Genomic DNA, 12,178 nt, shown 5'->3' on the forward strand with positions numbered 1-12,178 from the left:
AGTTTTATGTAATTTTTCCCAGTTTACAAAAGAAATTGTTTCAATTATTCATTTAGACTGTGTCTCCCCACGTCTTTTCAGTAGACAACGAGCTAGAGTTAAATTCCAACCATAATGGAGGTTAAAATCAAATTCCACAACCCTCCAGCACCCCGGGTTATAAAGTTAAAGCAATCTATATGAATGCAAATGAAACAACAGGAACTTTGGACACGTGTCCTGTTTAACTTTTGTCAGTTCTTTCAGATTTTCTACATAGATGATCATGCCATCAGTGAACAAAGACAGTTTTACCTTTTCTTACTCCATTAGCAGAGACTTCCAATATAATGTTGAAAAAAAAGTGGTAAGGGACATCCTTACTTTGTACCTGATCTTAATGGGAAAGTTTCAAGTTTCTCACCATTAAGTATGATGTTGGCTGTAGGTTTTATTTTTAAATATGTTTATTTTTTTTTTTTTAGAGAGAGAGAGAGAAACACTGATGTGAAAGAGAAACAAATCAGCTGCCTTCTATAACACCCCCTACTAGGGATTGAGCCCACAACTCAGGCATGCGCCCTGACTGGGAATTGAACTGGGACTTCTCAGTCCATGGGACAATGCTCAATCCACTGAGCCACACTGGTTGAGCAGCTGTAGATTTTTTAAAGATAGTCTTTATCTATAAAGTTCCCCTCTACCCAGTCAGTATAGCTCAGTGGACTGAGCATCCATCATCCCATGCATGAAGAAGTCACCGGTTTGATTCCTGGTCAGGGCACCTGCCTTGGTTTCAAGCTCAATCCCCAGTAGGGGACGCGGGCAGCTGATAAATGCTTCTCTTTTTGATGTTTCTCTCTCCCTCTCTAAAATCAATTAAAAATATTTTATTTTATTTTTTTTTCTTTATTGATATTAGAGAGCGAGGAAGGCAGAAGGAGAGAGAGAAACATTATGAGAGAGAACATCGGCTGCCTGCTGCATGCCCCCCACCAGGAACCAGGTCCACAACCTGGCATGTGCCCTGGGCAGGAATGGAACCAGCGACCTCTTGGTGCAAGGGTTGATGCTCAACCATTGAGCCACACCAGCCAGGTGATTAATAAAAGTTTGGTTTTTTTTAAGTTAAAAATAAAAGGAAGTTCCCCCCTATTCCTACTTTACTGAGTATTTATCATGAATGGGTACTAGATTTTGTCAGATGTTTTTTCCCCCTGCATCTTGGTGTATTTGGACAATGCTCAAACCAACTGAGCTACCCAGCCAGGGCTGATTTTTCTCTTTCTTTTCTTTTTTTTTTTTTAGTCTGTTGATATGATGAGTTACATTAATTTAAAAAACATTTTTTTTTTTTACTCTTTTAAAATTTTTTAATTGGTTTTTAGATAGAAAGGGAGAGAGAAAGAGAGAGAGAAATATTGACTGGCTGCCTTCTGCACGCCCCTTACTGAGGATCCATCCTGCAACCCAGGCATGTTCCCTGACCAGGAATTGAACCAGTGACAGGCTGGGCAATTTTTAACTTTTTTTATTGAATTTACTGGGGTGACATTAATAAAATTATATAGTTTTTAGGTATACAACTCTGTAATACATCATCTGTATACTCTATTGTGTGTTCACTATCCCAAGTCAAGACAAGGCATTAGTTAATTTCTGAATGTTGAACAAGCCTTGAATATCTGTGATAAATCCTGCTGGTAATTAATGGTCCATAATTTTATGCTCTTCGGTTGGATTTGATTTGCTAATATTTTGTTGGGGAGGGTCCTGCTTCATTTTATCTTTTTTTTTTTTTTTTAATCCTCACCCGAGGACATTTTTCCATTTTTTGTTTAGATAGAGTGGGGAGGGAGACAGAGAGAGAAAGAAACATCGATGTGAAACGGACACATCGAGTGGCTGCCACCCGCACAACCCAACCACGGCAGGGGACAAACTGCAACCAAGGTACGTGCCCTTAGCGGGAACAGAACCCAGGTCTCTCTGGACCGCAGGCCGACGCTCTAACCGCTGAGCCAAACCGGCCAGGGCCATTTTATCTTTAATCTGTGTCTGGATCTTTCAGGAGCACCGCATATATAAATCTCAGTAACATACATGGTATTAAACTATGTATTAACAAAATACTTACAATTCTCCAGTTTCTTTTAATATAGTTCTTAAATGTTACTGAGGCACACACTTTGATAACATTATCCTGGGACTTCTCCAGTAATGTTAAAAGCAACAGTGGGTAATTCTGATTTCCTTCTACAGATTCAAGAAACTTTTCAGCTATAAAAGAATTTCCATGTTAGATTTGTTATTATAACCAGATCATTTTACCCTTTTTAAAAAATAAAGATGATGAGTCAGTCTACTACTGATCCCTGAGAAATATTCTATTCACAACTCATCCCAGAAACATTCGATTATTCCTACACTCTGTCCTGGATTCATAAAATAGCACCCTTCACCTTTAAAGACACAATTATTAAAAATAATTTTTAATAAACAATGTTGGCAGAGGCTCTCTGGGAAAGTCTAAGAATACTGGAGTCATTAATTTCCCTTTATCCAAGAATACATTACTTCTTCAAGCACTAATGAGAAGATCACAAATTTTCCCTTTCAGAAATCACCAAGGCTTTGTTAGAATAGTATGGATGCATTAACATGTTTATAATTCTACTTATATGTAACATCAACATGACACATGCATTCATTTGTGTCTCCATGGGGCCCTTCCCAAATCCTCTTCATGAGCATGCACATTAGTAAATTTTGAAGAAGCATATTAAAAGCATTTCTAGTTAATATGATTTACATCAAGGATCATCAACTGACTACTCACAGGACACATATGGCCCCCAAAATGAGTTTGATTTGTACTTGTTTCAAAATTGTTTGAAGTTAATAATTGCTATCACCAGAAATGAGGACACTTCATATAAACAACCTTATTTTTTAAGTTAAGCTGGAAATCTGATCTTGCAAAACTGGTTTAAATCCTCCAAAGTTAGCTGGTTCCAAATAATATCTGCCCCTTAGCCAAGGCATATAGTCACAGGGTATTACCAGTCCACACTTGGCCTGCTTCCCTCACGTACCTTCGTATCTGACTCCTGTGGGCACCAGAGTTTGCAATTCTAAGTTTATATTAAGTTTCTAATGAAAACTGGTCATATTAAGAAGGAAGAGATGAAGAAAGGAACCCGCGGTCTTAAAATAAATTAAGTCAAATCCAGCATGAAGATTAAGAGCCAGAGTCTGATTGTTTCTGTCAATTAACTCTCAACTCTATATCCTAATTATTACCTAAAACTGGCAGGTGTGGGGAATTTCAGAAAGGTGAAGGGACAAAGCATTCTAAACATATCAGTACTTTTTATTCCAGAAGAGGCCAAATAAAAGCTATTTTACTCAAAAAACAAAAGCAAAAAGCCCCAACACCACCCTGTTGTAAGAGCTGTAGACAGCTAACCACACATTTTATAGCTAGAAAATAAAAAATAAAGTATATCTGAGAATCCAAGTATAAACTGTTTTTTAAATATTTATAAACAACAGTTTGCACAAAGATTTCTGTCCTTTAAGAATAAATTAACCAAAAACAGTATTTATTCTCTGTACCTGGACGTCTGATGGCGGGGTCAGGATCAAGAGTTTTCTTTAAATATTCTGTTAGTGTTTGCAAATTCGCATCACTGAGCTCCATTGCAATAAAACCTAAAACAAGAAATGAGGTTTGGGTAATTGGTCACAGGGGAACACAGTAATTTGCATTAAAATCCTTTTATATCATCAGTCTTCTCTCTGAAAGTCATCCATTTTGTTGTGTGGGCACGGGCTATAAACCTGACTCTTAGCTAAGATGGGCTTTTTTGAAACAATGGTGAGATAATTTTGAAATGAGGAGAAAAAGTATCATGATTTTAAAATGACAGGCAAACAGAAAAGTAAAGTTGAAGAATTCATCCAAGTCACCATAAAAGTTGATCCTAATTTAAAAGCTATGAAACAGCCCAGCCAGTGTGGATCCGTGATTGAGCATCAACCCGTGTACCAAGAGGTCACGGGTTCGATTCCCAGTCAAGGCACATGCCCAGGTTGTGGGCCCGATCCCCCAGGTGGGGGTGTGCAGGAGGCAGCCAATCGATGTTCTCTCTCATCGATGTTTCTCTCTCCCCCTCACCCTTCCTCTCCTCTCTCTAACATCAATAAGGAAAAAAAAATTTTTTTTAATAAAATAAATGGGTAGAGGATCTGAATAGACATTTTTCCAAAGAAGACATACAGATGGCCAACAGGTACATGAAAAGTTACTCAACATCACTGATAATCAGGGAAATGCACATCAAAACCATGAGCTATTATAACGCCTGTTAGGATGGCTATTGTCAAAAAGACGAGAAATAGCCCTGGCCAGTTTGGCTCAGCGGTTAGAGCGTCGGCCTGCGGTCCGGAGAGACCCGGGTTCGGTTCCCGCTAAGGGCACGTACTTCGGTTGCAGTTTGTCCCCGGCCCTGGTTGGTCGTGCGGATGGCAACCACTCGATGTGTCCCTTCACGTCGATGTTTCTCTCTCTCTCTCCCTCCCACTCTATCTGTACAAAAAATGGAAAAATATCCTCGGGTGAGGATAAAAAAATAAAATAAAAACAAAAAGACGAGAAATAGCAAATGTTGGTGAGGATATGGAGAAAAGGGGAATCCTTGTATACTGTTGGCAAGAATGTAAATTAGGGCAACCTCTAAAGAAAACAGCATAAAGTTTCCACAAAAAAAGTAAAACAGGACTAGTACATGATCCAGCAATTCTACTTCAAGGTATTTATCCAAAGGAAAGATTTGGATTGCAGCATTATTAACAATAGCCATGACGTGGAGGCAACCTAAGTGTAGATCAACAGATGAATGGACAAAAAACAAACAACCAAAAAAGACAAGTGGTATATAGGCACAAAAGATATTACTCAGCCACAAAAAAAGAAGGAAATTCTGCCATTTGACAATATGGATGGACCTTGAGGGCATCATGCTAAATACATTAAAGACAAATAATGTATGACCTTATTTATATGTGGAATCTTTTTATAACAACAAAAAAACTAACTCAGATACTGAAAACAGATTCAAGGGGAAGATGGGTAAAAGGTGATCAAAAGGTACAAACTTTCTGTTATAAAATAAGTCACAGGGACATAATGTTCAGCATGGTGACAATAGTTAATAATAGTGTAATATATATTTGAAAGTGCTGATAGAGTAAATCTGAAAAGTTCTGATCATAAGAAAAACAAAATCTGGCCCTGGCTGGTTTGACTTAGCAGTTAGAGCTTTGGCCCTCGGACCAGAGGGTCTTGGGTTCGATTCCTGGTCAAGGGTGAGTACCTGGGTTGCAGGCTCAATCACAGGTCCTGGCCGGGGTTGTGCAGTAGACAACCAATCGATGTGTCTCTTTCACATCAATGTTTCTCTCTTCCTCCCTCACTCCCTCTCACTTTATCTGAAGATAAATGCAAGAAAATGTCCTTGGGTGAGAATAAAAAAAATAAAATAAAAATTTTTAAGCTAGAAATGGGCTATAAGCTAATGATGTGCTTGTGCAGAGTACTACTCCACTACCAGAAACTACACCTTCTAAGGAGAACAATCTGTTTGAAATATGTTGATACGTATTCTCCTTACTACAGTCCTTTCTCATTAGAAAACATTTTTATCACAAGAAAAGCCAATATTCTGATGGATTTAATAGATACCACCACCTATCTATTCACTTCCTTCGACTCAGTACAAACTATTTGATGGACATGAATATCAAATTCCACTCAATCACACACACAATTTAAAAGGCTACCCCTTTCTGTGTTTTATGTCAAAAGTGTGGAAGATGCTACACATCATATTTCCTTTTTTGGAGATTTACTTCAAAGGTTTCAGGAACTCCAATGGTTATTAGTCTAACATTGTTTAACCTATAGTTCCCCCATTACTTGGCCACTTCATGAAACACATTTTGAAAAGTAGTGATTTAATCAATTGCCTCACGTTCCAGCCATAAAAGCCTTCTTTCTTTCCATTCCTTGAACCAGTCAAGACACTTCTCTGTGCCTGTAATACTGCTCTTTCTTCTAATTTGAAAACAAGTATCATTCACCTATCAGCCCTCAACTCTTCAAAAGGGCCTTCCACACCTATCATCTACCTTATCCCTGTTATACTGTTAATACACACCTATTATCTACCTTATCCTGTTATACTGTCAACAGCATTAATCCTCATCTGAAATATCTTTGACTTGTTTTCTCTTATTTGTAAACTCCTTAAGTCAGGGACTTTGGATGTCTTTGTTTCCATATGTCCAGGACCTTCAACATTGCCTGGCACATAGTAGACATTCAATAAGCAGTTGTTGCATGAATTAATGAATGAGTCAATATCAGCCAGCCAGCTAAAACATAAATTCCCATTCTGAACTGGAGACTATTCTTTGAGAATCAGCTATCAGCAGCCCCAAAAGAACGTAGGAACTCAGATACATCTGTCAGATAAACATATGACCAAACTTGCCTGTGATAATTAATTTGTCCATTCAAAAGAGCTTTTAAGAAAGAAGTGACTTTGAAATCTGTCCTGTATTACTGTTCATGTATGGCAGTGCTTGTTTTTTTGTCTTAGGGCTTCGCTCTTACTGTCCCATCTGCCTGGCAGCTCCGGCCCAGGAGAGATACATGGCTCACTGCTCACTTCATTCAGGTCTCTTTTTTTTTTTATCCTCACCCGAGGACATTTTTCCATTTTTTGTTCAGATAGAGTGGAAAGGAGAGAGAGAAACATCGATGTGAAAGTGACACATCGAGTGGCTGCCTCCCACATGACCCAACCAGGGCCAGGGACAAACTGCAACCAAGGTACGTGCCCTTAGCGGAAACTGAACCCGGGTCTCTCTGGACCGCAGGCCGACACTCTACCGTTGAGCCAAACCAGCCAGGGCCATTCAGGTCTCTTTTCAAATGTCATCTTTTCAGAGATGCCTTCCTGGACCTCTCTAAGAGAGCCCACGCCCTGGCCGGTTTGGCTCAGCAGTTAGAGCTTCGGCTTGCAGTCCAGAGAGACCCGGGTCCGGTTCCCGCTAAGGGCGTGTACCTCGGTTGCAGTTTGTCTCTGGCCCTGGTTGGCTCGTGTGGGAGGCAGCCACTCAATGTGTCCCTTTCACATCAATGTTTCTCTCTCTCTCTCTCCCTCTTACTCTATCTGAACAAAATATGGAAAAATGTCCTTGGGTGAGGATTAAAAATAAATAAATAAATAAATAAATAAATAAGCAAGCACCCACCGCGCCCTGGCTGGTTTAGCTCAGGGTTAGCACATTGGCCTGCGCTCCAGAGATACCTGGGTCTGGTTCCCACTAGGGGCACGTACCTTGGTTGCAGTTTGTCCCCGGCCCTGGTTGGTCGTGCGGGAGGCAGCCACTAGATGTGTCCCTTTCACGTCGATGTTCCTCTATCTCTTTCTCTTCCTCTCTCTCCCTCCCACTCTATCTGAACAAAAAATGGAAAGATGTCCTCGGGTGAGGAATGAATGAATGAATGAATGAGCACCACCCCAGCCACTCTCCATTCCCTTATTCTATTTTTCCAAGTAAATTTCATCAGGCATATTAATTTGCTGTCTTTTTTACTATGCCTCTCTTCCCCCACCAGATTGTAAGCTCCACAAGTAGGAACTCTGTGTTTTGTTTACTGCAATCTCCTGAAAGCTTTACAATAATGGGCACCGACTACATACTGGTTGTACTATTTTCAAAAGCTACATACCCTTGACTGATTTTTCCATCAAAAGCACTCATTTTTCACATTTATTCTCGTCAATTGTGACAAGCAGGAAAGGGTGGAGACAACTGATTCTAAGACCACATTACAGAATAACCCTAAAATGGCAAAACCATTTTTAAGTTAAAAAAAAAAGCGTGTTGGGGGAAAAAAAAATGTGTGTATGGGGGGGGGGGGGGGGTACACAAATATGCATGCCACAATGTCTGAAAGTTAAAATATTACATAGATCCTAGAATTTTGTTGTTGTTGTTGGGTTAATCCTCTCCCGAGGATGTTTTTCCATTGATTTTCAGATAGAGTGGAAGGGAGGGGGAGAGAAACATCAATGTGAGAGAGACACATCCATTGGTTGCTTCCCCAAGACCCCAAACCAGGGCCGAACATTGAACCTGCAACCCAGGTATGTGCCTTTGACCGGGAATCAAACCCTTTTTATATCTCCTTAGTGATAATGTCTATAAAATCAAATTGTAAGCTTAGCCCTGATTTGGGAAAGCATGACAAATCAGGTAATTTAAGAGAATACCCCAAAGGTATTCATAATATAACAGCAAGATCAAGGTCTAATTAAGTTATCTTATTTGACCACAGATGAAGGTAATTTGACATGTTAAAATATTTGCAAAATATAAATGTAAAAAGTGTTATTGATTTTAAAATACTCAAACTAGAAATGGAAATTTTATTATTTTGTGTTTAAATGAATGGTGCTTTGTACTTTCTCCACAAAACTATCTTTGGAAATCCCTACTAACACATACACAAATAAAAAAACATGTACCACAACAAATCAGTTATGACAGACTTATCTAAATTCTAAGTTCTTCCTGTTGAATGAATGGCTGGACTTTAGATTAGCCTCTTCCCACAGGCCTTTAGTTATAGACTTTTGGAATAAAAGCTTTGCTTTTCAATGCCATCTAACAGACACCTATGACATAAGCTAGTCCAAGATGTGTGCCTTTTCCTTAGATATTTCCTCCATATTAGAGAACCATTCCTGAGGCCTTACATCTGGAGAAAGGGAAAGAGATCCAATGTGTGAAAACTATCTGGCACACACACATCAAGAACATAACCCAACATCTCCCCACACTCTGCTTTCTAATCACAGGACCATACTCCTTAGAGTCAAATCCAAACTCTTTACGTTGCCTACAAAGCCCTATGTGATCTGGCCCCTGGATACCTCTCCTTCTTCATACACTACTCTAGCAAGCTGGATTTTCCTCAAATATTCCATTATTCCAAGTTTGTTCCTGTCTTTGAGCTCTTGTACTTTCTATTCCGTATGCCTGAAATGTTCTGTCCCCTCACCTTTCCATGGCTGGTCTCAGTTCAAATGTCACCTTCTCAGAGAAGCCTTCTTCATCATCATATCACCCTGTTACTTGTCAGTATCTGAAATTATCTAATTCATTTATCTGTATCGTTGTTTCTTCCCTCCATAAGAACACAACTACCCAAGGAACCTTGTCCACTACTGTTTCTTCACAGTATTCCCAGAGATTAACTGGCTACTCAATAAAGTTATTAAATAAAAGGAACAAATCAATTCCAAAACTAGAGCAGTGCTCTCATACCCATCTACTCCTGAAAATGGTTTCCCTCTGTCCCAGCCCCCAACCAGCAGAAATCAAAGTAACCATAAGAGGAAAGAGAATTCCCTTGCACTGGTGGAAAGAAGTTAAAGACAAAGGGTCTTAAGAGGGAAGAGGGTAGGGTAGATCAAGAGTCCCAGGAATTATGCATAAATTGGACACACACAAAGAGGGGCCATAGCCCTGGCCGGTTTGGCTCAGCAGTTAGCGTCAGCCCTCAGACCAAAAAGACTAGAGTTCAATTCCTGGTCAAGTGCATGTATCTTGATTGCAAGTTGATCCCAGGCCCCGGTGAGATTGTGTGGGAGGCAAACAATTGATGTGTCTCTCTCAAATTGATGTTTCTTTCTATCTGTCTCTGTCTCAATCCACCCCTCTCTCCCTCTCATTCTACCTAAACAAACAAACAAATCAATGGAAAAATATCCTCAGGTGAGGAAAGGGGGGGGCATAACAGTGCACAGATGATGTGTTGTGGAACTGTGCACCTGAAACCTGTATAATTCTGTTAACCAGTGTCACCCCAAAAATTCAATGAAAAGAAAAAAAGGAGAGGCCAAAAATTCGAGTATGGGGGCCCAAGGGGAAGAGAAAATGAGCAGTGGTGAGATCCACGAGTAAAAAATTCCCTTCTGTGCCTCAAAGAAATAATAATACTGGTGCATCTGCTGGGTGGCAAGCACTGGCCACCTGGACACAGCAGTAAACAAGACAGGCAAAGGCAAGACCTTGCTCTCAAAGTTTACACCTTAGCAGTTGAGAAAGACAACAAACAAGTAAACTACTAAATAATTACAGATGACAATCAATGCAATGAAATAAATAAAACTAGGTTGATGTGATGAAGAGTTGGAGAGAGGCTGGTCAAAGAAGGCCTAAGGTGAGTAAAACTTAAAGAACAGGGAGCTAGCCTTGCAAAGATGTGATATTAGTAATTTCCAAGCATAAAAGGCAGGTCCAAATGCTTTATGGTGGGCACGAACTTGGAATATTTAAGGAAAAAAAAAAAAAAAGGTCAAGTCAGTATGCCTACCTTGGCTAACGAGGAAAGATGGGTGGGGGAGGTAGACAATGGTCCCGAGGTGGGACTTTGTAAACTACGGTAATAACTTAGTGGATCCCCACAGCCACTTTACCAGGTAGACTATGTTTTCAACCCCATTTGGCAGAGAAGGAATTGGAGGCTCATGCAGTGAATAGCCCTAAATTGCGCTCCTACGGGTAGGCTGAATCTGGAACAAACCCAGGCATTCTAATTCCAAAGCCCATGCTCAAAACTACCAAACCACATAGCGTTTCCCCCAAGAGTCAGACCCGTATTACTGGGCAGGTGCATGGACTAGAATTTAATCCTCAAAAACAACAGCAAAGTGAAATCACGATGCCCATTATACAGTCGAGGAGGCTGAAGTACAGGGAGGTTACGCTCCCCCTCCTCCTTAAGATGGTGAGCCCAAGGAAGAGGTGGTCGGGTGGAAGCCAGCAACCTCCGCCCAGCAGGCCGACAGGCCTCGCCGCCGCACTCCGCTCACGTTGCGGGTGGCCGGGAGCTCCGAGAACGGACGCGCGGCCGTGACCAATGAGAAGCGGCCTTCTCGAGCGACGCGACGCCGGCGCGGCCAATCGGAACGGCATTAAAGGGGAAGGGGCGGGCTTTCTGGCGCGTTAGGCCGCACCGCGGCAGCCCTCGTCCAGCTACAGGCACGGGGGTCGCCGGGCCTGGGACTGAGAACTGAGATGTCGCGAGGCCGGTGCGTAAAGGCAAAGACCTTGCCCCAGGACTGTGCCCGACAGACAGGCCCACATTCCGCTCTCGCCCAGAGGCGTGGTCCTTGCTCCCCAGCGCTCAGAAATGCAGGGAGAGCCTCAACCCTCCCCCCGCGGGGTTCCCAGAGGCCACCCTGCCTGGCCATGCACGTCTCAGCCTTACCTTATGGGAATACGGGAAGGGACACGAAAATCCCGGCCGCAGACTGTAGCCACCACTACCAACTACTGCCGCCGTTCCACCTCACATTCAAACCCCGGCAAAATGGCGCGGCGGCGAGGCTGCGGTCTGGGCGCATGCGTGAACAGGGCAGCGGCAGGGGGCGGGGCCAAGACCATTCGGCTCCCACCCAAATTCGAATGACCAATCTGTGGCTTGCCTGACCCCTCTCTGTTTGCACTGACGTCACAAGCGACAATGCCCTTTGGTTCAAGCCGTTCTAACAGGCATCACAATCCCCATTTTCCTGAAATGAACACAGGTTCGGTGAGTGCCTACTGGACTGTGACCTATTTGGATGTGCGGGCTTGATGTCAGGCACTTAGTACATCTTGAACGAACTGCCCAACGTCATCTCCATAGCGTCTCAGACAGAAAAGAGCTTCCTGCCTCTCATGCAGCTTATGTTTTAGAGGGAGAAATGGAATGAACAAGTAAGATAATTTCAGATCTTTATAAGTGCTATGAAGAGGAGAAAATGAAAACCAGGATATGGCAGGCAGTGCCTTGGAAGGTCAATGGGATGGTCAGAGAAGTCCTCTGAACAGGTGAAAATTGACCCGAGTTTCAACAAGGAGAGGGCTGCGTGCAGATCGGCCTGGAGAGCATTTCAGGAGGAGGGGTGTCAATAGCAAAGGCTCCCAGTCAAGAATGAACTCGGCTGGGGCTTAATGAAGTGGAGCATGTCAGGAGATAAAATTAGGCCAGCCAAGGCCAGATGATGTAGGCTTCATAAGCCAGTGTTTGAACTATGTCTTAAATGCATGACCACCAACTTTATATTTTAAA

The 12,178-nt window shown here is 41.9% G+C and overlaps 1 protein-coding gene across 1 annotated transcript in view; it reads right to left on the reverse strand.

Annotated features, from left to right (window-relative positions):
* CSE1L (chromosome segregation 1 like) overlaps positions 1-11,454 on the reverse strand; it is a 42,359-nt gene extending 30,905 nt beyond the window's left edge. The window contains exons 1-3 of the mRNA XM_036244742.1: positions 11,333-11,454; positions 3,598-3,693; positions 2,117-2,259 (exon numbers count right to left, since the gene is read on the reverse strand). Of these exons, the coding sequence (XP_036100635.1) occupies positions 2,117-2,259; positions 3,598-3,682 (228 nt within the window). The 5' untranslated portion in view covers positions 3,683-3,693; positions 11,333-11,454. The remainder of the gene's footprint in view (positions 1-2,116; positions 2,260-3,597; positions 3,694-11,332) is intronic.
* Positions 11,455-12,178: the final 724 nt, after the last annotated feature.

Source organism: Molossus molossus, unplaced genomic scaffold (genome assembly GCF_014108415.1).
Source record: "Molossus molossus isolate mMolMol1 unplaced genomic scaffold, mMolMol1.p scaffold_m16_p_6, whole genome shotgun sequence".
In the NCBI taxonomy this organism is placed as follows: Eukaryota; Metazoa; Chordata; class Mammalia; order Chiroptera; family Molossidae; genus Molossus; species Molossus molossus.